Source organism: Eriocheir sinensis, unplaced genomic scaffold, assembly GCF_024679095.1.
Source record: "Eriocheir sinensis breed Jianghai 21 unplaced genomic scaffold, ASM2467909v1 Scaffold23, whole genome shotgun sequence".
NCBI classification, from domain to species: Eukaryota; Metazoa; Arthropoda; class Malacostraca; order Decapoda; family Varunidae; genus Eriocheir; species Eriocheir sinensis.
Genome location: NW_026111532.1, coordinates 455,214 through 483,117, shown reverse-complemented (window position 1 = coordinate 483,117; position 27,904 = coordinate 455,214). Strand labels below are relative to the sequence as shown.

At 44.6% G+C, this 27,904-nt stretch overlaps 1 protein-coding gene and 1 long non-coding RNA gene across 8 annotated transcripts; one reads left to right on the top strand and one right to left on the bottom strand.

Annotated features, from left to right (window-relative positions):
• The first annotated feature begins 920 nt into the window (after positions 1 to 920).
• LOC126990974 (oplophorus-luciferin 2-monooxygenase non-catalytic subunit-like) lies at positions 921 to 27,788 on the top strand. 7 transcript variants are annotated; one of them, XM_050849614.1, is made up of 4 exons: positions 8,144 to 8,362; positions 25,718 to 26,417; positions 26,946 to 27,059; positions 27,328 to 27,788. In XM_050849614.1, exons 1-4 carry the CDS (start codon positions 8,237 to 8,239, stop codon positions 27,492 to 27,494), a joined length of 1,107 nt encoding a protein of 368 aa, XP_050705571.1. In that variant the 5' UTR covers positions 8,144 to 8,236; the 3' UTR covers positions 27,495 to 27,788. The 7 variants fall into 7 exon arrangements, with proteins under 7 accessions (XP_050705576.1, XP_050705575.1, XP_050705574.1 ...); XM_050849619.1 differs by lacking the exons at positions 8,144 to 8,362; positions 25,718 to 26,417; positions 26,946 to 27,059 and adding exons at positions 921 to 1,899; positions 9,547 to 9,660; XM_050849618.1 differs by lacking the exons at positions 8,144 to 8,362; positions 25,718 to 26,417; positions 26,946 to 27,059; positions 27,328 to 27,788 and adding exons at positions 923 to 1,899; positions 2,192 to 2,305; positions 2,574 to 3,177.
• Positions 1,455 to 26,310, bottom strand: LOC126990975 (uncharacterized). The gene is made up of 3 exons (XR_007744957.1): positions 26,182 to 26,310; positions 8,663 to 8,826; positions 1,455 to 1,499 (listed from the first exon to the last, which is right to left on the bottom strand). It is a non-coding gene; the product is annotated as an uncharacterized LOC126990975 (long non-coding RNA).
• Positions 27,789 to 27,904: the final 116 nt, after the last annotated feature.

Here is a 27,904-nt window from a genome sequence, read left to right as displayed (position 1 = left end):
GCATATGCTATTGATACGCGTGGCGGCGGTGTTCGTCTCCGAACCGTTGGCCCTTTTAGCCTGTGGTAGGTGAGAACCAGTCACCCCGGGACACGGGCCGATGGGAAATCCGGGTTACCACAGTTTACCTTCCCAAGGTTTACCTCAGGTACTCATTTACTGACCAACCCGAAAGGGAGGATGAACAGCTGGGTGAGCTGCACGCCGACTGCCCAGGCCGGGATTGGAGCCCGGGCCCGCAGAGCTGTAGCCGGGCACGCCGACCACTGGGCCACGGACCGGAAAAAAATAATGCAACAACAAAAACCCATAAAAGAAACCATAAAATAGAAGAAAGTAAATAATAATAACTATCATGTAAAAGTAATACTAGTAATAATAAATAGTTATCATCATCATCATAATGATAACAATAATAATAATAATATTAATAATAATAATAATAATAATAATAATAATAATAATAATAATAATAATAATAATAATAATAATAATAATAATAATAATAATAATAATAATAATAATAATAATAATAATAATAATAATAATAATAATAATAATAATAATAATAATAATAATAATACAATAAGATCAATGACAACTCAGGCTAAGCAGTACCCTGCCTCCCCTCGACCACCACACAGCGGGGCGCCGCAAAGACGGGTCGTGCAGAAGAGGCGCCCTGCTCATAAGACGGCCGAGGGTGTGCTCTTTTTACCATGTTCTGTGGGACGTGCTGAAGACGGCAAGGCCACTGCAAGCGATCCTCAGACCGTGGCTGACAGCTGTCACTTCGGGAGAGGTGACTCGGCAGCTGACCTACGCCAGCTTCGGCCCTCGGAACATCGCCTGCTGTGACCCACTGACTCCAGCCAGCTAAGACGATGAAAGGAAGTTATGCTTTTCATTAATACGAATCTAATATCAAAGACAGCAACACCATCCCAGTCCTCCTAGCAGTGCCCCTTTCTCCCGTGCCGGCGATAAGATAGGCCTGGGCGGGGCATAAGTTCAAACCCGCAGCACAGCAGTCACTGGCTGGCGGCAGTCAACTCCGCAACTTCTCGAGCAAGATGGCGTTGCGTCCCGTCTTGGCGGTGCTAGTAGTGTTGCTGGTGGCGGCCGTGGGCTTCGCTGCAAAGACCCGGGCCTTGGCGGACACCAGAGGTTTCACCCGTGACCTTCCGTGCCCAAATGAGGTTGATATCCTGCCGTGCACGTGCCACACCAATGTGCTGGGTGATATGACAATGGATTGCAGTCTCGTCAAGACGAGCGAGGAACTGGAGAGAGTCTTTAACGCAACCTTCCCCTTTAATGAGTTTTATGAGCTAATTATCGAACACAATCCCGGTGATGACAACTACCAACTTACGGAACTCAAATCGGACATTTTCCACAACCTCTACTTCGAGAAGGTGATCATTACAGGCACGAAGCTTGAAGTGATTGAAGAAAGTGTCTTCAGCTACTCCTACGACACGCTCAAACAACTAAACCTTCAAGACAACAAGATAAATGATTTTCCCTTCGAGTCCATGACTTTGTATGTCAATCTTGAGATTCTGGTGCTTGACAATAACCAGCTACCAACCCTCGAAAAGTTCATTTCCAATTCCCTGAAAACCCTCAGTATGGGTTACAATGCCAACCTCGCTTTCACCTGGGACGTGTTCGAGAAAATGCCGAATCTCGTGAATCTGAACTTGGAGAGCATCAACCTCAGGGATATTCCACAGCACATCTTCAGGAACCTCACACAACTGGTCTTCCTGAACTTCAACAACAACGATCTCATTGATCTGGAGGAAGACACCTTTGACTCCGAAAGCAGGAGTCTGGGCCGCCTCCTGCTCGCCAATAACAGAATCTATGACATCCAGAGGTTTGCCATTAACGGTAAGTACACGTCCTACATTGCTTACATCCTCATCAGCACGGCATCGTTAAGGCTGCCTCCTCCTCCTCCTCCTCCTCCTCCTCCGTCCCGTCCTCCACTTAATCATCATCGTCTTTATCATCACTAACAACGCACACATTGGTACAGTCCATTGAACATTCCTTCTTGGTATTTAACGCGACGTTTCATGCCCGTCGAACCGCTTGTCCACCGTTCCCCATTCCCAACACACACACACACACACACACACACACACACACACACACACACTTATTGCCCCGTCTACCGCAGGGATAAGGGCTGACGCGATCATCGACATGTCCAACAACAGGATCGAGAAGTTGACGCAGGACATTTGGCAGCCGATCATGAACCAGATGCTCGACGGTATCCTGGACCTCACAGGTAACAGATAGTTCGTACTTTTGTATTACTCTCACCATGGGGAGTGACATACAATGAATACAAAATTTAGTGTCCTTAGCATCACCATAAAACAAATATAGTGTCCGCCGGTCGGTCCAGTACTCACTAAACTGGGCACCGCTGGCGCACGACCGTCTTTGGCAAGCGGTGCGAGCGAAGCCTCTCTTTTCATGCCTAACACGACGGCCACTTGGCGGTCTTTTTGAGACTGGAACACGGAGTCACGCTGCCTTGCTCTCCCCTACAGGCAACCCTCTGGTTTGTGGCTGCGACATGAGCTGGCTGTACCTCGACACATCCTCCGTCGACCCGTCGCAGGTCTACCTTCCCATCATCACGGACCACACCACCTGCTACGACGGGACGCAAGTTAAATTCCTCGACTACCACGTCTTCCAGAAGCACTGCACGTGAGCCGCCTTCAGCACTATCATGCGGGACGTCTCCTGGGGCGGCCAGGTCGGTTTTGGGCAGTCTCGGGAAAGCAAAGTGATCATGTTCGACGCTCCCTTCCCCCTTGACGGTCGAACCCTCGACTGTCAGCTGGAGTGCCGTCTGTTTGCTGACCGATCGCCTCTAACGGTCTTGTCGCCGGAGATGCAGCATGTGTGATTGTGCTGCTCTCTCTCTCTCTCTCTCTCTCTCTCTCTCTCTCTCTCTCTCTCTGGCAGGATTTGTCATACATTAATTATATGGTTGATAGATTGTCCTTCACCATAACACACACACACACACACACACACACACACACACACACACACACACGAGGGCTCATTTCAAAATTATTCGATGTGCCAATATCGTTACTGTTTCGTCAAGTTGGGATGAAGTAAATAAACTCCTCTTGTGACCTTGCATGTTTTTGCTTCACCATCATCACCATCACCATCATCACCATTATCATCACCCTCATCATCATTCCGTCTCCCGCCAAGAGGACAATGAATCTCCTGTTTGTCCAGCGGAGAATGCGTTCCTGCATGGGGCGAATGAAATTATGGAAACAATGAATGAGGATGACACATTAATAAAGGCTAAGTCGCTCCTCCTTTACTCTCCCCACTTCCACCCCACCCCCTTTCTCCTCCTTCCCTTACTCCCCTTCTCCCTCTCCATACGAATTCAAGGTAACATTTTGTACCCCTCTTTTTTCTTAGTTTAATCCTTTTCTCTTCTTTTATTCTGCAGGACTCTGGCACTAAACCCACTTGATCAGCACTCAAATGATCTCACCCTCTCGTATCCCTGGTACCTTGATCCGGCTATAAGTTGTTATTGGAGACTAGAGTTCGGGGATAAATAAGGGAAAAATATAATATACATTTATTTAAAATTAAATGAAAGTAATTGCCTTACGCAATATTTTACGCTCAGACGAGATTTCTTTATTCCGTTTTTCGCTTATAACAAGTCGTCACAACTCACGTCACTTGTTCAGAGTCTCTGAATGGTCATCTACACTTTCTGACCCCGCCTACTGGGTATTTATTTTCTGTATCTGGGTCTTGGTATCTGTTTCCGTCACCCTTCTTGTCTTTGTTTTCCCTGTACTATCAGCTGTTTACGACTCTTGTATAGCTGACTAGTGGGCGCACCTAACATCATCATAGCCGATCCAGGAATCAGTATGTTTCCTAACTTTTAGGCGGTAATGTTATAATTGTATTTCGTAAAGAATCCATATAACCAAAAACTAACAAATTATGAGTATTCTTTCTCTTGGACAGAACATTGAATAAACAGCAGAACAATAATATAAAAATACGTTCATATTTTATACGAACACTGTGGCCCGGGGCAGCAGCGCACGCCATTTTGGAGGTATCAGATACCTTAAATAAGCATATTGTTATTGCGCAAGGCAGGTGATGTCACTTATTGTGACTTCGTGAGCTTTCATATCTATTTGTATATATTTCATGGAGGCATGACTTACATTACCCTTTTCAATTTTATTAGTGACACAAATTTGTGACTTTATCACAATAAAATTTCACTCAATTAAGTGAATCAGACACCACAGAAATATTACCAGTGTGTGTATGAATGAATAGAAAGATAAGCACATACTTTGATTTAACTTCAGGATGTCTTGTGGATCATTTATAAATACCAAAAAAATCATAGGCTATTCTTTAGCCCACTACCGCCACTCGAAGCACAAAAACAGTCCCTCCTCCAAGTTTGTACCCAACGTTTGGTGATGTTAGGTGCGTCTATTGCTTTCCTTCCCTTTCCTATCAGATGTTTACAATTCTTGTCTCCAGATCTACATCCGGTACTTGCCTCCGATTGGGGTTACTTTTATCTGTGTTGTTATGGTCATTCATCTGTTTGATCGTCTTCTGGGTCCCGACAACGTGGGTCCAGCAAGCCAGATGGATAAATAGATTGAAAGATAGAAAACCGTAAACAGATATGCAGCTTATATATTAAAACAAAATCTATCATTATTATCAGCAAAACACACTAAAAAAACAACGTCTCAGCGTAATGCGTCACTGGTCGTAAAGAGGTGAGTAGCGAAGTGAGTAAATAAGCAAGGAAATAAGTAAGAAACAAACTAGTGAATTAACTAACTAGCTTACTTACTAAATAGAATCACACACATACACGCACACTTCCCTTTCCTGTCTCTCTCTACCTATCCATCTATCTCTCTCTATCCATCCGTTCGTGACTCATGTGCTGAGTGACTTTAAGAATGCATGAGGAGGTCATTCTAAACATGCTGTGGGATATCTTGCTTTTTCTTCCTAAAGCATTCATTCTACTTGGTTATGCCCGAAGTTCTTGTACTCGTATTGGCATCAGTTCTCTCTCCATAAAAATCACTCTGGTGGCAGCATTGTGGGATATCTGTGTAACGCGAACAAACAACAAAGTATGAAAAGCCAAGGTTGTAGAGTGCGATAAGAACAAAGAAGAAGCATCTGCAGAGGACGTAAGGTAAACCAGTTTTTTTTTTTTTTTTTTTTTTTACAGCAAAGGAGACAGTTCAAGGTTAATAGTTAAGTGGTACAGAGGAGATGTGTTATCTAGTATGAAAAGCCAAGGTTGGAAAGTGCGAGAGGAACAAAATAAGGACCATCTGTAGAGGATATAATGTAAACCAGGTTGATAGTTAAGTGGTACAGAGGAGGTGTGTAATCTGCACACATACACACCCGCCCATCCCCACTCCACCCACCCACACACCCATCCACTCCCCCCACCCCCCTCAAACACACATACACACCCGCCCATCCCCCCACCCACCCCTCACACAAATGTCCTGACCCTAACGGGGTTTTACATGGCGCTCCCCATAGCAGCCACAGGGTCGTCCTGTTGACCCTTTTCCTTCGCTCCCCATTCCCCCGCCCCTTCTCATTTATTCGAGGAACTCATTACTCCAAAGAACTTTTGTGAAATGTTGTGACATATAGACATACAGTGAGTGCAGTGTGTTAGTGGTGCTGGAAGGGTAGTGAGAGCTGTGTGTCGCCAACGCCTTGTCATCCACTTTGTCCCCGCCGACACCTTCAAGCTTCGAAGGATACCATCTCGGTCACCCAGCAGCAGGGGAAGGTCAGTTCAGGTGGCAGGCAGTGTGGCAGCCTCGCCACTCAAGTTCGGAGCAAAATGTACGGCAACTTCGTCAACGCCGTGCACTTGTTCCCACGGTTACATCAACCAGCCGGGAAGCAAACCATCACCTGTGTCTCGCCGCGCCAGAAGCTTATCACCACCTCACTAAGCTTGGGTACCTGAGTGACCGCCCATAAACTGCCCACCTCCACCACCACCGTCAAGTGTCACCTGAACCCAGCGTTTGACCTGAGGATTTACACGTGACCTGACCTCACCGTCATCTAAAGAGACCGCACCTTCCCCCCCTCTCGGCACCACCGCACTGCACTCCCCCCACCGCCCCTCCTCCCCCACCCCAAGCTCCATTGCCATAACCTTCCGACACATATCAGACCCCCGATCCCCATTCCCCTTCTTTTTGTACTTGTTTCATTAGCGAAGTTAAAATGTATTTATCATATGTAAATTTTCAATCTGACGGCTGCCGCAATTAATTAGCCGTTTATTATTATTATCATTATTATTATTATTATTATTATTATTATTATTATTATTATTATTATTATTATTATTATTACATGCACACACACACGCCCATCCAACCACCCACCCACCCACAACCACACCCACACCCACCCACCCACTCACCCCCACCCACACACACGCAAGGGCCGGCGCAGGTTCGTGAGGGCCAACAGGTGGTTATCAGGCTCACGTTCCCCGGCGGCGGACACGCTGGCGACGCGTGCCGGGCGCGGGCTGTCGTCGGTGAGCGTCGTGAGGCGGCCCTGAGTGTTACAAAAAAAGTGTTGCATCATCATCATCATAATCAGGATCAAGACCAGGGGCGTTTCTAGGGTTCCAAAACATTCGGGGCTAAGAGAAAAACATCAGGGGCTGAAGTTTACAGTGAGCGAAAAAAAAATGTGTGTGTGTGTGCGTGTGTGTGTGTGTGGGGGGGGGGGGGGGGAAACCTGTTTATGTTCACCCCCATGCACCTAAGATAAACACATACAGCTACACTCCCAGATTGCACAGTAAACTACAAACTGCTCAAACTACTGGTATGTGGCTTCAAAATGTAATCTTTAGTATGAACTACATCAATAACATATTATTTTTTGGAGGGACTCGTGAATACCTCAGATGCGATGCGGTGAGAGACAGCGGCAGATGCGCCGCGCCGCGCCGCCCATCAAGGAGACCGAGGCCCGTTACTGACGAGCTGGTACAGGGTACACACACACACACACACACACACACACACACACACACACACACACACACACACACACACACACAGACACAAACAGCTTTAGGGGGAAAACACGCTATCCTATTATGCATATGCTATTGATACGCGTGGCGGCGGTGTTCATCTCCGAACCGTTGGCCCTTTTAGCCTGTGGTAGGTGAGAACCAGTCACCCCGGGACACGGGCCGATGGGAAATCCGGGTTACCACAGTTTACCTTCCCAAGGTTTACCTCAGGTACTCATTTACTGACCAACCCGAAAGGGAGGATGAACAGCTGGGTGAGCTGCACGCCGACTGCCCAGGCCGGGATTGGAATCCGGGGCCGCAGAGCTGTAGCCGGGCACGCCGACCACTGGGCCACGGACCGGAAAAAAATAATGCAACAACAAAAACCCATAAAAGAACAATTAAAATAAAAGAAAGTAAATAATAATAACTTTCATATAATAGTAAAAGTAATAATAAATAGTTATCATCATCATCATCATAATAATAATAATAATAATAAAAATAATAATAATAATAGCAGTAATAATGATAATAATAATAATTACAGTGAAAATACTACTACTACTACTACTACTAATACAATAAGAGCAATGACAACTCAGGCTAAGCAGTACCCTGCCTCCCCTCGACTTTCATACAGCGGGGCGCCGTGAAGTCGTGTCGTGCAGAAGAGGCGCCCTGCTCATAAGACGGCCGAGGGTGTGCTCTTTTTACCATGTTCTGTGGGACGTGCTGGAGACGGCAAGGCCACTGCAAGCGATCCTCAGACCGTGGCTGACAGCTGTCACTTCGGGAGAGGTGACTCTCGGCAGCTGACCTTCGCCAGCTTCGGCCCTCGGAACATCGCCTTCTGTGACCCACTGACTCCAGCCAGCTAAGACGATGAAAGGAAGTTATGCTCTTCATTAATACGAATCTAATATCAAAGACAGCAACACCACCCCAGTCCTCCTAGCAGTGCCCCTTTCTCCCGTGCCGGCGATAAGATAGGCCTGGGCGGGGTATAAGTTCAAACCCGCAGCACAGCAGTCACTGGCTGGCGGCAGTCAACTCCGCAACTTCTCGAGCAAGATGGCGTTGCGTCCCGTCTTGGCGGTGCTAGTAGTGTTGCTGGTGGCGGCCGTGGGCTTCGCTGCAAAGACCCGGGCCTCGGCGGACACCAGAGGTTTCACCCGTGACCTTCCGTGCCCAAATGAGGTTGATATCCTGCCGTGCACGTGCCACACCAATGTTCTGCTTGATATGATAATGGATTGCAGTCTCGTCAAGACGAGCAAGGAACTGGAGAGAGTCTTTAACGCAACCTTCCCCTTTAATGAGTTTTATGAGCTAATTATCGAACACGATCCCAGTAATGACAACTACCAACTTACGGAACTCAAGTCGGACATTTTCCACAGACTCACCTTCGAGAGAGTGATCATTACAGGCACGAAGCTTGAAGTGATTGAAGAAAGTGTCTTCAGCTACTCCTACGACACGCTCAAACAATTAAACCTTCAAGACAACAAGATAAATGATTTTCCCTTCGAGTCCATGACTTTGTATGTCAATCTTGAGATTCTGTTGCTTGACAATAACCAGCTACCAACCCTCGAAAAGTTCATTTCCAATTCCCTGAAAACCCTCAGTATGGGTTACAATGCCAACCTCGCTTTCACCTGGGACGTGTTCGAGAAAATGCCGAATCTCGTGAATCTGAACTTGGAGCGAATCAACCTCAAGGATATTCCACAGCACATCTTCAGGAACCTCACACAACTGGTCTTCCTGAACTTCAACAACAACGATCTCGTTGAGCTGGAGGAATACACCTTTGACTCCGAAAGCAGGAGTCTGGCCCGCCTCCTGCTCGCCAATAACAGAATCTATAAAATCCTGCCGAATGCCATTGACGGTAAGTACACGTCCAACATTGCTTACATCCTCATCAGCACGGCATCGTTAAGGCTTCCTCCTCCTCCTTCTCCTCTTTCTCCTCCTCCTTCTCCTCCTCCTCCTCCTCCTTCTTCTTATCCTTTTTCTCCCTCTCGTTCTTCACTTAATCATCATCGTCTTTATCATCACTAACAACGCATATATTAGTACAGTCCATTGCATTCCATTGAACATTTCTTCTTAGTATTTGACGCGACGTTTCATGTCCGTCGAGGCCGCTTGTCCACCGTTCCCCATCCCCTGCTATTTCCAATCGATATCTAAGAAGACAACCAACAAACAACACACACACACACACACACACACACACACACACACACACACACACACACACACACACGAACACACACACACACACACACACACACACACACACACACACACACACACACACACACACACACACACGAACACACACACACTTATTGCCCCGTCTACCGCAGGGATAAGGGCTGACGCGATCATCGACATGTCCAACAATAGGATCGAGACGTTGACGCGGCTCATTTGGCAGCCGATCATGGACCAGATGCTCGGCGGTATCCTGGACCTCACAGGTAACAGATAGTTCGTACTTTTATATTACTCTCACCATGGGGAGTGACATACAATGAATACAAAATTTAGTGTCCTTAGCATCACCATAAAACAAATATAGTGTCCGCCGGTCGATCCAGTACTCACTAAACTGGGCACCGCTGGCGCACGACCGTCTTTGGCAAGCGGTGCGAGCGAAGCCTCTCTTTTCATGCCTAACACGACGGCCACTTGTCGGTCTTTTTGAGACTGGAACACGGAGTCACGCTGCCTTGCTCTCCCCTACAGGCAACCCTCTGGTTTGTGGCTGCGACATGAGCTGGCTGTACCTCGACACATCCTCCGTCATCCCGTCGCAGGTCTACCTTCCCATCATCACGGACCACACCACCTGCTACGACGGGACGCAAGTTAAATTCCTCGACTACCACGTCTTCCAGAAGCACTGCACGTGAGCCGCCTTCAGCACTATCATGCGGGACGTCTCCTGGGGCGGCCAGGCCGGATTTGGGCAGTCTCGGGAAAGCAAAGTGATCATGTTCGACGCTCCCTTCCCCCTTGACGGTCGAACCCTCGACTGTCAGCTGGAGTGCCGTCTGTTTGCTGACCGATCGCCTCTAACGGTCTTGTCGCCGGAGATGCAGCATGTGTGATTGTGCTGCTCTCTCTCTCTCTCTCTCTCTCTCTCTCTCTCTCTCTCTCTCTCTCTCTCTCTCTCTCTGGCAGGATTTGTCATACATTAATTATATGGTTGATAGATTGTCCTTCACCATAACACACACACACACACACACACACACACACACGAGGGCTCATTTCAAAATTATTCGATGTGCCAATATCGTTACTGTTTCGTCAAGTTGGGATGAAGTAAATAAACTCCTCTTGTGACCTTGCATGTTTTTGCTTCACCATCATCACCATCACCATCATCACCATTATCATCACCCTCATCATCATTCCGTCTCCCGCCAAGAGGACAATGAATCTCCTGTTTGTCCAGCGGAGAATGCGTTCCTGCATGGGGCGAATGAAATTATGGAAACAACGAATGAGGATGACACATTAATAAAGGATAAGTCCCTCCTCCTTTCCTCTCCCAACTTCCACCCCCACCCCCCCCTTTCTCCTCCTTCCCTTACTCCCCTTCTCCCTCTCCATACGAATTCAAGGTAACATTTTGTACCCCTCTTTTTTCTTAGTTTAATCCTTTTCTCTTCTTTTATTCTGCAGGACTCTGGCACTAAACCCACTTGATCAGCACTCAAATGATCTCACCCTCTCGTATCCCTGGTACCTTGATCCGGCTATAAGTTGTTATTGGAGACTAGAGTTCGGGGATAAATAAGGGAAAAATATAATATACATTTATTTAAAATTAAATGAAAGTAATTGCCTTACGCAATATTTTACGCTCAGACGAGATTTCTTTATTCCGTTTTTCGCTTATAACAAGTCGTCACAACTCACGTCACTTGTTCAGAGTCTCTGAATGGTCATCTACACTTTCTGATCCCGCCTACTGGGTATTTATTTTCTGTATCTGGGTCTTGGTATCTGTTTCCGTCACCCTTCTTGTCTTTGTTTTCCCTGTACTATCAGCTGTTTACGACTCTTGTATAGCTGACTAGTGGGCGCACCTAACATCATCATAGCCGATCCAGGAATCAGTATGTTTCCTAACTTTTAGGCGGTAATGTTATAATTGTATTTCGTAAAGAATCCATATAACCAAAAACTAACAAATTATGAGTATTCTTTCTCTTGGACAGAACATTGAATAAACAGCAGAACAATAATATAAAAATACGTTCATATTTTATACGAACACGGTGGCCAGGGCAGCAGCACGCCATTTTGGAGGTATCAGATACCTTAAATAAGCATATTGTTATTGCGCAAGGCAGGTGATGTCACTTATTGTGACTTCGTGAGCTTTCATATCTATCTATTTGTATATATTTCATGGAGGCATGACTTACATTACCCTTTTCAATTTTATTAGTGACACAAATTTGTGACTTTATCACAATAAAATTTCACTCAATTAAGTGAATCAGACACCACAGAAATATTACCAGTGTGTGTATGAATGAATAGAAAGATAAGCACATACTTTGATTTAACTTCAGGATGTCTTGTGGATCATTTATAAATACCAAAAAAATCATAGGCTATTCTTTAGCCCACTACCGCCACTCGAAGCACAAAAACAGTCCCTCCTCCAAGTTTGTACCCAACGTTTGGTGATGTTAGGTGCGTCTATTGCTTTCCTTCCCTTTCCTATCAGATGTTTACAATTCTTGTCTCCAGATCTACATCCGGTACTTGCCTCCGATTGGGGTTACTTTTATCTGTGTTGTTATGGTCATTCATCTGTTTGATCGTCTTCTGGGTCCCGACAACGTGGGTCCAGCAAGCCAGATGGATAAATAGATTGAAAGATAGAAAACCGTAAACAGATATGCAGCTTATATATTAAAACAAAATCTATCATTATTAACAGCAAAACACTAAAAAAACAACGTCTCAGCGTAATGCGTCACTGGTCGTAAAGAGGTGAGTAGCGAAGTGAGTAAATAAGCAAGGAAATAAGTAAGAAACAAACTAGTGAATTAACTAACTAGCTTACTTACTAAATAGAATCACACACATACACGCACACTTCCCTTTCCTGTCTCTCTCTACCTATCCATCTATCTCTCTCTATCCATCCGTTCGTGACTCATGTGCTGAGTGACTTTAAGAATGCATGAGGAGGTCATTCTAAACATGCTGTGGGATATCTTGCTTTTTCTTCCTAAAGCATTCATTCTACTTGGTTATGCCCGAAGTTCTTGTACTCGTATTGGCATCAGTTCTCTCTCCATAAAAATCACTCTGGTGGCAGCATTGTGGGATATCTGTGTAACGCGAACAAACAACAAAGTATGAAAAGCCAAGGTTGTAGAGTGCGATAAGAACAAAGAAGAAGCATCTGCAGAGGACGTAAGGTAAACCAGTTTTTTTTTTTTTTTTTTTTTTAAACCAAAGGAGACATTTCAAGGTTAATAGTTAAGTGGTACAGAGGAGATGTGTTATCTAGTATGAAAAGCCAAGGTTGGAAAGTGCGAGAGGAACAAAATAAGGACCATCTGTAGAGGATATAATGTAAACCAGGTTGATAGTTAAGTGGTACAGAGGAGGTGTGTAATCTGCACACATACACACCCGCCCATCCCCCTCCCCCCACCCACACACCCATCCACCCCCCCACCCCTCAAACACACATACACACCCGCCCATCCCCCCACCCACCCCTCACACAAATGTCCTGACCCTAACGGGGTTTCACATGGCGCTCCCCATAGCAGCCACAGGGTCGTCCTGTTGACCCTTTTCCTTTTCCTTCGCTCCCCATTCCCCCGCCCCTTCTCATTTATTCGAGGAACTCATTACTCCAAAGAACTTTTGTGAAATGCCGTGAGTGCAGTGTGTTAGTGGTGTTGGAAGGGTAGTGAGAGCGGTGTGTCGCAAACGCTTTGTCATCCACAGCGTCCCCGCCGACATCCTCAAGCACCGAAGGATACCATCTCGGTCACCCAGCAGCAGGGGAAGGTCAGTTCAGGCGGCAGTCAGTGTGGCAGCCTCGTCACTCCGTTCGGAGCAAGATGTACGGCAACTTAATCAACGCTGTGCACATATTCCCACGGCTATATCAACCAGCCGGGAAGCAAAACATCACCTGTGTCTCGCCGCGCCAGAAGCTTAGCACCGCCTCACTAAGCCTGGGTATACCTGAGTGACTTTCCATAAACTACCCATCTGCACTACCACCGTCAACTGTCACCTGAACCCAGCGTCTGACCTGAGGATTTACACGTGACCTGACCTCACCGTCATCTGAAGAGATCGCACCTTCCTCCCCTCTTGGCACCACCGCACTGCACTCCCCCCACCGCCCCTCATCCCCACCCAAAGCTCCATCGCCCCAACTTTCCGCACAAATCAGACCCCGATCCCCATCTCCCTTCTTTTTGTACTTGTTTCATTAGCAAAGTTATAATGTATTTAGAACATGTAATTTTTCAGCCTGACGGCTGCCGCAACTAAATAAACCGTTTATTATTATTATTATTATTATTATTATTATTATTATTATTATTATTATTATTATTATTATTATTATTATTATTATTATTATTATTATTATTATTATTACATGCACACACACACGCCCATCCAACCACCCACCCACCCACACCCACACCCACCCACCCACTCACCCCCACCCACACACACGCAAGGGCCGGCGCAGGTTCGTGAGGGCCAACAGGTGGTTATCAGGCTCACGTTCCCCGGCGGCGGACACGCTGGCGACGCGTTTTTAGACCCTTCTTTTGTTGTATTAAATCAACTCTTTTATCACTCATTAATTACTCAATAAATGATCTCACCGTCTCGTATCCTTGGTAGCGTGATCCGGCTTAAGTTGTTATTGGAGACTAGTGTTCGGGGATAGACAAGGGAAAATATAATTTACATTTATTTAAGATTAAATGAAAATAATTGCCTTACGCAATATCCTATGCTCAGACGATCATAACACTCTGGCATATTCAGCAATGGATACAACATATGACAAACGACATGTCTTAAACATAATACTACAATATGTGCTCAGTTGTTGCCAATAATAATAACACTCGTCGTTCCACAAGCAGTGGTTTGTATCTCTGCTTACATCACAATCATTATGTACTCTCTTCACAAAATTCTAATAACATATTCCTATAGTATAATCTACTACAATTCATGGAAACACCCAATTATACCACACGCTGTGGTTTCCATTTCTGCTTAACATCGCAAACAAATAATCACTATCCTGTACCACTCACATTCCTACTACACATTTCCTCACAATATAATCTCCAGGACAATACAGTCGGTTTCCCTTAGATTCTCGAATTTCTACTCACGATTAAGATCACAACAGCCATTCTCGGCTGAGTGAGTAGCAGGTCTGCTTGAGGCGAGAACCAAGCTCGATCTACCTATATCACTGATTTCTAGGCCACATTTTCTTTGCTTTAGGCGGACTTACATCCTTGACACGCCCTTAATTTTCTACATAACCAATGGCCAATACTTCCTGTCACACCCATCTGCTCGCTCATTATGTTGTATTGTTTTACTTCTCCTGCTATTCGTGAGTCAGTCTTAAGACACTCCCTCAGTGATTTTTCTGTTAAATTATTGGCTCATAACATGTCGCCACAACTGACGTCACAGGTCAGAGTCTTTTTCAATGGTTGTTCACACTTTCTGACCACGCCCACTGGGCATCTGCTTTCTGTATCTGAGTCTGGGTATCTGTTTTCCTTTACCCTCGTTGTTTCCTCTCTTTGGTACTTGAGATGCTTACACTGTTATATATGTCACTTTTTTTGTTAGTGTTTGTCCTGTCAGATGTTTACACAGTTGTATATCTTACTTTCCTCTCTGGGTATCTGTTTTCCTTTACCCTCGTTGTTTCCCCTCTTTTGTACTTTAGATGTTTACACTTACATATATGTCACCCTTTTTGTTAGTGTTTGTCCTGTCAGGTGTTTACACAGTTGTATATCTTACTTTCCTGTCTGGGTATCTGTTTTCCTTTACCCTCGTTGTTTCCCCTCTTTTGTACTTTAGATGTTTACACTTACATATATGTCACCCTTTTTGTTAGTGTTTGTCCTGTCAGGTGTTTACACAGTTGTATATCTTACTCCTCTGTTTCCTCGTTTTCTGGGTCCTGACATACTTCCCCTTCCGGAAGATCTCGCCCCTGAGATCTCACAGGTGTTGGTGGAGAAGATACGCCTTGCAATGTCTGCAGTTGGTTCGAGTCTGGAATTAGGCGGCGTCGTGCGTAGCGTAGGACATAGGAATACCCCACGGCAGACGTCACCAGCAGAAGAACCAGGATCACGACAATGGCGAAGACAATCCACCAATGGATTGCGGGTTGAAAGGGCTGATCCGGCTCGACCACATAATTTAGGGGCTGCAAGCCAGCTGTTAGCTCCTGTAGGGGGATGGACTCAGCACTGCGAAGAGAACCTCGCCGAAGCATCAATATCCCATTATCCGTCAGGCTGACATTATGTCTGTTTACAGGATGGGTAGGGCATGTGAGTGTCAGAGTGATGGGGGAGGCAAGTGAACAGGTCCAGTAGCCAGGACCTTTTATAAACATAGGGGGAAATGTTTTCAAGACTATTGTGTGGCAGAGGTTGATGACTGACTCATGTTTCAAGAAAGCAGCCGATTCACAAGAGGCTGCGTTACAAGCCTCATGGACGGGGCCTGTGGGAGGACAAACTAACATATGGTTATTCTTGTTACAGTGTTTTATACTAGAAAGCATAAAATATATTTTCCTATTCTCACTGAAGGCAATACATCTTGAATCAACACTATACATAAGAAAGTAAGTGCTATTCTGCACAGAAAATGGAAGGGAGTCGATTCGAAAGACATCAAAGGTGTCAATCGGATCTCCTCGCAAAGGTTTAGTGAAATAGAAATTACGAGAATCGTGCAAAGCCGTTGTCCTGGAGGACAGTTATTACATCCCTATATAGAGCTAAAAAATCAAGAACTGCAAGGCACAAAAAACCTGGAGGCCGATCCTAGGCTTCCTTTAATGTACTGAACAACTGTTTGTTTCACATAATGGTTGGAGTTATGTATGTTTGCAGGGGAGCCTGCAGACTCAAATATAAATCTTGTATACCTGGTCTTATGTGTCTCAATGCTAAGTCAAAATATAACAATTCTTGTAGGAGCTTTTTTCTCTTCCTAATGCCATAGTCTATACTAAAATGGCGCACAACTTGGTTCAATACATCTACAGCTGAATATAGCCTGTTAAAGGCAGATTGCATGGCATGCATATTACTTAACGATGTTGAGTTTTCCATAATAAACATTTAACTATATAAAATCTTTCTCAGTTAATGACTCTAGTCCTCTATTTTTCCATGAATAGCATCAACTTGAGCCTGGGTCGCGGTACCAAATAGGTTATTAGACAAGGATCCTCAAAAAATAATTATTTCCCGTTTATTTTTTATTTTTTATAAATCATAGAAGCATGCAGCTTATTTTGATTAGTAGTCATCACATAGCCTAAAACTTTTCTTAGATGATGCAACAGTGAACTGAAGTCTTTTTCAAAATTAAAGAGTGTGTATTTTATTGCTTTTACAGCTGGATACTCAGGTGACATTTGAATAACATTTCAAGTAACGAAGCAGTTAAAATCCGTGCTTTATATAATGCAGCTAAAACATCTTCTGTAAGGCTAAACGGTACTATAGTCTCTATCTGTGAGGACTATATTATAGATAGTATGTTGGTGTGAAACTTTGGCCAGCACGTGTTGGGGACTCCTGTTGTGTCAATGAGTCGTACACCGAAAGAGTCAAATCAATCTGTGGTTTATTTCGTCATATTTCCGCTCAATTATTGCATTTTCATCCTTATGCATTATTCCTGTTCTATATCGTATTAGTTTTGACATTACATTAGGCAACTCTTGTACCGTCGAAAAGCGAAGGCTTTATCTATGCCGAGGTGGCTCTGAAAGTTTGGGAGTAACCTGAGAAGGTAGGGCCTGTGCATCAGCTGTTTATTGCTGTTGTTGAACGAACATTATTTAATGTGTCATGAGTAGCAGTCACCTCTCCGCTACGAGTTATCATTTTCGGTAGAATTTTTCTCAGCGATTTCACGGTTGAGCAATGCAAAGAATAGATCAGTGTCTGTCTCTGGATTTAAAGGGTATGCTCGTCTAACCGTTGGACATTGCTGCACATCGATGCAGTCTTCATGAAGGACTTTCACTCTATCTGTGTGGACTGTTGAAACCTTACTAGTCCTGAGGTTCCTAATTTTTACCACTACATCACTGATCTTGTCTATTACCCTGTAGGGTCCATCAAAAATAGGTTGCAACTTCTTATTTTCTTTTCTTTTTGGTATATGTTTGAGGAACACTCTGTCGCCAACGCTGATAGTTTTGAGTTTCGTAGGTTTGTAGTACTTTTCCATTTCTTCTCTACCTTCTTCAATGTAAACCCGGCATCTATCATAAACTTTTTTTGCAACTGCAGCCATTTCTTCCTTATAGGAGTCAATATCATATCAGGGTTGCTGAGTTTTTTCTAACATAGTGTAGGGCATACGAGGATCCCGTAAGTACATGAGATAAAAAGGGGACTCCTTTATGGTGCTATGATACGCAGTATTATATGCCAGGGTGGCTGCAGGTAACATTATATCCCAAATGGACACATTTCCTAGAACCATTGTCCTCAAAATGTTAACAATGGTATAATTTGCGCGCTCTACTATTCCATTTGCACTTGGATGGTAAGCCGTTATTTTCGCGTGTCGCATGAGGAGTTCAGAAGTTATCTCCTGCATCACGGAATTAACAAACTCTGAACCTTGATCTGTAACAACTGTCTGAGGAACACCGTGTACACAAACCACATTCACGTACATCGCCCTTGCTACTTCGCGGGCTTCCTTACTCCGTAAGGGTACTGTAATCAAATACCTTGTAAAAACATCAATTATGGTCATTACGTATCGAAACCCATTGTCCGATACACCCATGGGACCCACAAGGTCCATGTGTATTCTCTCAAAAGGAGCGGTGACGTCCGGATAATGCCGCAAAGGAGCAGGGTGGAAGTTCCCAACTCGCTTGAAACGACTACACGTGACGCACTTCCTTACATACTCTTCTACATCCCGTTTCATTCCAGGCCAGAAAGCGAACTTTCTACACCGAGATAACGTAACTTTGGTTCCTCCGTGCCCTGCAGTTGGCGACGAATGAGCCAGAGTTATCGCTTTCTGGAAATACTTCGGGGGTAAAACCACCACCTTAGTGGCTTCTCCGTACGGATTCATTATAACACGATATAACACATCGTGTTCCACCTGCAATTCTGACAGGGGCATCTTCACATTATACCTTTTATCTCTGAGTCTCTGCTCAATCTCATTCATGGGGCACCCTTCTTTTATCATATTTTTTATCATTCTATATGCTGGCTGCTCATCTTGCAGCTCAATAATCTCTTCAATACTCCAGTCAAGTGTGTGGCCAATACACTCACAATTCATGTCCATACATTTCATACATTTTGATTCCATATCATTTGGCGCCTTTTTCTTTTTCTGCACTAGTGCAATACCTTGCCCCTCATTATCCACGTGTTCCACGGTTTTGGTTGTTCCCCATCCACAAATATTATCGCGCGGATCTTCTAATTCAATCTCAGTGTCCTGTTGAGCCTTCATCCTTGATAAAAAATCTGCTACTATATTTTCCTTGCCAGGCAAATGATTGATTGTGAAATCATACTCACTCATGAGAGTCTGCCACCTAGCTATCCTGCCGTTGGGACTAGCTACCTGTAACAACCATACTAAAGGTCTGTGATCCGTGTGGATCTCAATAGGGTAGCCCAGTATTAATGGGCGGTTCACTTGCAACCCATATATTACCGCTAAAGCCTCTCTTTCAACTGTACTGTACCGCTGTTCTGCTGTGTTCAATTTTCTACTAAAAAAGGATATAGGTCTTAGTTTATTATCATTATCCTGTTGTTGCAATACTCCACCAATACTGTAGCTGGACGCGTCAGTAGTGAGAACGAAAGGTTTGTTAAAGTCAGGGAATTTTAGAGTGACTGTGTCAAGCATTCTATCCTTAAGGGTTGAGAACGCAATTTTTGCTTCATCTGTCCACATGAGCGGAGTTTTATATTTTTTTTTTTTGAGTGTAGCTTTTTTCCCTTTGTAAATTTTTAGAAGAGGAGCAACAATTTGTAAATAATTTGCAATAAATGTGCGATAATAATTAGTCAGTCCAAGAAATGACTGTAAATCATGAGCAGTTTGCGGGGCCCAGGATGTTTGGTATGGCCTCCAGCTTGCTAGATTGAGGTCTTATTCCTTCTGAGCAGATGACTTGGCCCAGGTAATCTACTTTGTCCTTAAAAAAGTTACACTTCTCCATCTTAATAGTCAGTTTGGCTTCCTTTAAACGATTCAGAATTTGTTCTAAGTTATCTACGTGATTAGAAAATGTATTGCCCAGGATAATTGTCATCAAGTAAGGTATACTTGAACCTTGTTACCTAATATGCCTGTAAGGACAGTGTTTATTACTTTCTGGAAGCAGGACGAGCTGTTTTAAGGCCAAAGGGTAGGGAAGTAAATTCCCAATGTCCTGCTGGAGAAGAAAATGACGTCTTCTCTCTGCAAATTTCATCTAGGGGGATTTGATGGTAACCCTGTTTCAAGTCTAGGCATGCAAAAAGCTTATTATCTCCCAATTGATTGAGTATGGTAGTTATATTAGGGAGTGGGTACCGGTCGTCCCGTAGTGTCTTATTAAGTGCCCAGAAGTCCAGACAAAGTCGTAGTCCTCCATCTTTTTTGGGCACTGGGAGAAGTAGGGCATTATAGGGTAATCGCGAAGGGCGAATCACACCCTGTTGCTGGAGCGATATAAGTTGTTCATTTATTTTGTCATGATAACTGATATGAATGTTATATGGACGCCTGTACACTACTTCATCAGTGTTTTGCTTGATGGTGCTTATAAAATAGGGCGTTACTGTTAATGGTTCTTGTTCTGTGGAAAACACTGTTATATATTTATCTATTAGGAACTTTAAGACCTGATTATCTCTTTCTTCACTTGGGAATTTAACGTCAGCAATTTGATAGAGGCTTTTCTTCCTTGCTTCAAGCTCTGCGGGCTTCAAGACTGTCTTAACTGTGTCAGCGGTCTGTACACTAGATACTTGTGGCAGATCAGCGTATTGCTCATGAGTGACAGGCTTCACAAATCCTAACGTTGTACTATCATCTATCTCTATGCTCTCACTTTCAACATTCAAATATGGCACAGTGACATAAGATCTTTGATTGTCAGGTGAAGGGGTCAACTTAACTATCCCTGAGCACAAGACTCTAGCCTGAGGAGTACTAACACAAGGCTCAAATAAAGCTTCAGTTGCCTGTAGTTGCGTCACTAGCGTTATGTAACCTGCAACAGATGCATGCAGTTGCAAAGGTTCAGCTGCTCGGCAACGTTCGGCCTTACTTTCAGTGAAGCTTTCTTCATTTTCATCTTCATTCAACTGAGGTCCCTCACCTCTAGATATCAGAGATATTTCTCCGGGCTCAATGGGTTGTATAGGTATAGTTTCCCCTTCTATCATCAGTTTCCAACCTCGTTTCCTTGTTCTTCATGTGGTTGCCACGTTTTTAGAGTAATTTCGTGTTGCAACATGAAATCAGTACCCAACAAAATAGGAGTCGGTAAATCTACATTGCGTGTTATTATTAGATCTTGTACGCTATTTCTCCTTCCAAATTTAAGGTTAACCTGTCTCCTACCTTCATTTTCAATATGGTGTCCTTGCACCGAGACAATATTTACGGGTTTCGCTTCACTTTCATTTACTGCGAGCCCTAACTCTTGAATAAATTCATCAGTTATAAGACTCACACGCTCCCGTATCTAGGAGAGCGGCCACCTTTGCATATGTTTTATCATGTTTTTGTACCTGCAAGTTTAGTGCGATCTGGCTACCAAGATTACTCTGAGTTATGTTGATTATAGCCTTCTTTTCATTGCTTGTTAGTGATGTGGTTACTCCCTTGTTCGTTCTCCGTTCATTTTCTGTTATTTCTACCGAAAGTTGGCGTTTTTTTTTTGTTTGTAGGAGTTACCCCGAGGTGGGTACCTGCCCTGTCCTCCTCTTCCTCTCGAAAAATGCCAGCAATGGGCAGTAGAATGCCCAGTCATGCCACAGTTTCTGCAAATTTCTACCCAGCAAGACTTAGCTACATGTCCTACCTTTTCACAACGAAAGCATACTACATAATTATTTTGGGGGCGTCTTTGCTCCTCCTTCCTAGCTTGCCTAGAGTGCTGAGATTTGTGGCCAGTCACCATCGCTACGGGCTGACGAGTCTCTTTCATGAGATCACTGCATGTTAGTTTCAGCTGTGGATGATTTTTCACGAAGTTTAGGGCCTTTTTGTACACTGCTGAAGGATCTTTCATGTCATCATCAGTTAAATATGATCTAAAGGGTTTTGGAAGGGCCGTCAAAAAAGCAGTTATTTTGTCTTCCTGTAATGACATTTTATTTTCTGGCCTCAATTTTTGAAGTGAACAGGTTGCCTCATGTAGCCTTACCCAAAATTCAGGTATTGTTTCCCCAGATTTACGCCTTGCTGTGGCCAGGTCTTCTTTCCTCTCATAATAAGTTTTATCATCAGGAAATACTTCTAACAGTTGCTGCTTAACCTTGTTCCAGTCATAACCGTCCGTCTCAACTGTAGTGGAAATCAATTGAAAGACAGGTCCTAATGAGTGTTGCTTTGCTAACTGTATCCTTCCTTGATCAGTCCAGTTATCAGCAGTCCGTGAATCTATATCTTTAATCCACTGCCTTACACTAGTAGTACAGGAAAATGTAGGGTTGTCTGGGTCCTTGCTCCGACCTCCCATATAATATTTTAATCCTTTGACTTTGCCATAGTTGTTCCTCGAATTAAGGGAAATGATAGAGGCTAGATCTGTTTTATCTACTGTAGTAGACTTGTTTTGGCCACTGACTTCACTAGTGCTTTGCTCAGGATCCGGTACACCGTTTCCGACCTGAATTTCGTCCGGCATGTTGTCTGACTCTGAGTCTAACTCTCCGGAAGAACAAATACTTATATCATCGCTATCACTACCGCTGCTAAAACGAACTAAACTTGGTGAAAGTATGAGCCCTTTTCTCATTAAACGTAGTTAATTTAAGGGAAAACATTAATAAACACACGCTCCTGTCTATCCCACCGCTGCCACCAGTTTTGGACCCTTCTTCTATTGTATTAAAACAACTCTTTTATCACTCATTAACTACTCCATAAATGATCTCACAGTCTCGTATCCCTGGTAGCGTGATCCGGCTTAAGTTGTTATTGGAAACTAATGTTCGGGGATAGAGAAGGAAAAACTATAATATACATTTATTTAAGATTAAATGAAAATAATTGCCTTACGCAATATTCTATGCTCAGACGATCATAACACTCTGGCATATTCAGCAATGGATACAACATATGACAAACGACATGTCTTAAACATAATACTACAATATGTGCTCAGTTGTTGCCAATAATAATAACACTCGTCGTTCCACAAGCAGTGGTTTGTATCTCTGCTTACATCACAATCATTATGTACTCTCTTCACAAAATTCTAATAACATATTCCTATAGTATAATCTACTACAATTCATGGAAACACCCAATTATACCACACGCTGTGGTTTCCATTTCTGCTTAACATCGCAAACAAATAATCACTATCCTGTACCACTCACATTCCTACTACACATTTCCTCACAATATAATCTCCAGGACAATACAGTCGGTTTCCCTTAGATTCTCGAATTTCTACTCACGATTAAGATCACAACAGCCATTCTCGGCTGAGTGAGTAGCAGGTCTGCTTGAGGCGAGAACCAAGCTCGATCTACCTATATCACTGATTTCTAGGCCACATTTTTCTTTGCTTTAGGCGGACTTACATCCTTGACACGCCCTTAATTTTCTACATAACCAATGGCCAATACTTCCTGTCACACCCATCTGCTCGCTCATTATGTTGTATTGTTTTACTTCTCCTGCTATTCGTGAGTCAGTCTTAAGACACTCCCACAGTGATTTTTCTGTTAAATTATTGGCTCATAACATGTCGCCACAACTGACGTCACAGGTCAGAGTCTTTTTCAATGGTTGTTCACACTTTCTGACCACGCCCACTGGGCATCTGCTTTCTGTATCTGAGTCTGGGTATCTGTTTTCCTTTACCCTCGTTGTTTCCTCTCTTTGGTACTTGAGATGCTTACACTGTTATATATGTCACTTTTTTTGTTAGTGTTTGTCCTGTCAGATGTTTACACAGTTGTATATCTTACTTTCCTCTCTGGGTATCTGTTTTCCTTTACCCTCGTTGTTTCCCCTCTTTTGTACTTTAGATGTTTACACTTACATATATGTCACCCTTTTTGTTAGTGTTTGTCCTGTCAGGTGTTTACACAGTTGTATATCTTACTTTCCTCTCTGGGTATCTGTTTTCCTTTACCCTCGTTGTTTCCCCTCTTTTGTACTTTAGATGTTTACACTTACATATATGTCACCCTTTTTGTTAGTGTTTGTCCTGTCAGGTGTTTACACAGTTGTATATCTTACTCCTCTGTTTCCTCGTTTTCTGGGTCCTGACAGCGTGCCGGGCGCGGGCTGTCGTCGGTGAGCGTCGTGAGGCGGCCCTGAGTGTTACAAAAAAAGTGTTGCATCATCATCATCATCATCATAATCAGGATCAAGACCAGGGGCGTTTCTAGGGTTCCAAAACATTCGGGGCTAAGAGAAAAACATCAAGGGCTGAAGTTTACAGTGAAAAAAAAAAAAAAAGTGTGTGTGTGTGTGTGTGTGTGTGTGTGTGTGTGTGTGTGTGTGTGTGTCTGTGTGTGTGTGTGTGGGGGGGACCTGTTTGCGTTCACCTACATGCACCTAAGATAAACACATACAGCTACACTCCCAGATTGCACAGTAAACTACAAACTGCTCAAACTACTGGTATGTGGCTTCAAAATGTAATCTTTAGTATGAACTACATCAATAACATATTATTTTTTGGAGGGACTCGTGAATACCTCAGATGCGATGCGGTGAGAGACAGCGGCAGATGCGCCGCGCCGCGCCGCCCATCAAGGAGACCGAGGCCCGTTACTGACGAGCTGGTACAGGGTACACACACACACACACACACACACACACACACACAGACACAAACAGCTTTAGGGGGAAAACACGCTATCCTATTATGCATATGCTATTGATACGCGTGGCGGCGGTGTTCATCTCCGAACCGTTGGCCCTTTTAGCCTGTGGTAGGTGAGAACCAGTCACCCCGGGACACGGGCCGATGGGAAATCCGGGTTACCACAGTTTACCTTCCCAAGGTTTACCTCAGGTACTCATTTACTGACCAACCCGAAAGGGAGGATGAACAGCTGGGTGAGCTGCACGCCGACTGCCCAGGCCGGGATTAGAATCTGGGGCCGCAGAGCTGTAGCCGGGCACGCCGACCACTGGGCCACGGACCGGAAAAAAATAATGCAACAACAAAAACCCATAAAAGAACAATTAAAATAAAAGAAAGTAAATAATAATAACTATCATATAATAGTAAAAGTAATAATAAATAGTTATCATCATCATCATCATCATCATAATAATAATAATAAAAATAATAATGATAATAGCAGTAATAATGATAATAATAATAATTACAGTGAAAATACTACTACTACTACTACTACTACTACTACTACTACTACAATAAGAGCAATGACAACTCAGGCTAAGCAGTACCCTGCCTCCCCTCGACTTTCATACAGCGGGGCGCCGTGAAGTCGTGTCGTGCAGAAGAGGCGCCCTGCTCATAAGACGGCCGAGGGTGTGCTCTTTTTACCATGTTCTGTGGGACGTGCTGGAGACGGCAAGGCCACTGCAAGCGATCCTCAGACCGTGGCTGACAGCTGTCACTTCGGGAGAGGTGACTCTCGGCAGCTGACCTTCGCCAGCTTCGGCCCTCGGAACATCGCCTGCTGTGACCCACTGACTCCAGCCAGCTAAGACGATGAAAGGAAGTTATGCTCTTCATCAATACGAATCTAATATCAAAGACAGCAACACCACCCCAGTCCTCCTAGCAGTGCCCCTTTCTCCCGTGCCGGCGATAAGATAGGCCTGGGCGGGGTATAAGTTCAAACCCGCAGCACAGCAGTCACTGGCTGGCGGCAGTCAACTCCGCAACTTCTCGAGCAAGATGGCGTTGCGTCCCGTCTTGGCGGTGCTAGTAGTGTTGCTGGTGGCGGCCGGGCTTCGCTGCAAAGACCGGGCCTCGGCGGACACCAGAGGTTTCACCGTGACCTTCCGTGCCCAAATGAGGTTGATATCCTGCCGTGCACGTGCCACACCAATGTGCTGGGTGAAATGACAATGGATTGCAGTCTCGTCAAGACGAGCGAGGAACTGGAGAGAGTCTTTAACGCAACCTTCCCCTTTAAGGAGTTTTATGAGCTAATTATCGAACACGATCCCAGTAATGACAACTACCAACTTACGGAACTCAAGTCGGACATTTTCCACAGACTCACCTTCGAGAGAGTGATCATTACAGGCACGAAGCTTGAGGTGATTGAAGAAAGTGTCTTCAGCTACTCCTACGACACGCTCAAACATTTAAACCTTCAAGACAACAAGATAAATGATTTTCCCTTCGAGTCCATGACTTTGTATGTCAATCTTGAGATTCTGGTGCTTGACAATAACCAGCTACCAACCCTCGAAAAGTTCATTTCCAATTCCCTGAAAACCCTCAGTATGGGTTACAATGCCAACCTCGCTTTCACCTGGGACGTGTTCGAGAAAATGCCGAATCTCGTGAATCTGAACTTGGAGAGCATCAACCTCAGGGATATTCCACAGCACATCTTCAGGAACCTCACACAACTGGTCTTCCTGAACTTCAACAACAACGACCTCGTTGAGCTGGAGGAAAACACCTTTGACTCCGAAAGCAGGAGTCTGGGCATCCTCCTGCTCGCCAATAACAGAATCTATAAAATCATGCCGAATGCCATTGACGGTAAGTACACGTCCTACATTGCTTACATCCTCATCAGCACGGCATCGTTAAGGCTTCCTCCTCCTCCTTCTCCTCTTTCTCCTCCTCCTTCTTTGGCTCCTCCTTCTTCTTATTCTTTTTCTCCCTCTCGTTCTTCACTTAATCATCATCGTCTTTATCATCACTAACAACGCACATATTAGTACAGTATATTGCATTCCATTGAACATTTCTTCTTAGTATTTGACGCGACGTTTCATGTCCGTCGAGGCCGCTTGTCCACCGTTCCCCATCCCCTGCTATTTCCAATCGATATCTAAGAAGACAACCAACAAACAACACACACACACACACACACACACACACACACACACACACACACGAACACACACACACACACACACACACACACACACGAACACACACACACACACACACACACACACACACACACACGAACACACACACACACACACACACACACACACACACACACACACACACACACACACACACACACACACACACTTATTGCCCCGTCTACCGCAGGGATAACGGCTGAAGCGATCATCGACATGTCCAACAATAGGATCGAGACGTTGACGCGGCTCATTTGGCAGCCGATCATGGACCAGATGCTCGGCGGTATCCTGGACCTCACAGGTAACAGATAGTTCGTACTTTTATATTACTCTCACCATGGGGAGTGACATACAATGAATACAAAATTTAGTGTCCTTAGCATCACCATAAAACAAATATAGTGTCCGCCGGTCGGTCCAGTACTCACTAAACTGGGCACCGCTGGCGCACGACCGTCTTTGGCAAGCGGTGCGAGCGAAGCCTCTCTTTTCATCCCTAACACGATGGCCACTTGTCGGTCTTTTTGAGACTGGAACACGGAGTCACGCTGCCTTGCTCTCCCCTACAGGCAACCCTCTGGTTTGTGGCTGCGACATGAGCTGGCTGTTCCTCGACACATCCTCCGTCAACCCGTCGCAGGTCTACCTTCCCATCATCACGGACCACACCACCTGCTACGACGGGACGCAAGTTAAATTCCTCGACTACCACGTCTTCCAGAAGCACTGCACGTGAGCCGCCTTCAGCACTATCATGCGGGACGTCTCCTGGGGCGGCCAGGTCGGTTTTGGGCAGTCTCGGGAAAGCAAAGTGATCATGTTCGACGCTCCCTTCCCCCTTGACGGTCGAACCCTCGACTGTCAGCTGGAGTGCCGTCTGTTTGCTGACCGATCGCCTCTAACGGTCTTGTCGCCGGAGATGTAGCATGTGTGATTGTGCTGCTCTCTCTCTCTCTCTCTCTCTCTCTCTCTCTCTCTCTCTCTCTCTCTCTCTCTCTCTCTCTCTCTCTCTCTCTCTCTCTCTCTCTCTCTGCAGGATTTGTCATACATTAATTATATGGTTGATAGATTGTCCTTCACCATAACACACACACACACACACACACACACACACACACACACACACACACACACGAGGGCTCGTTT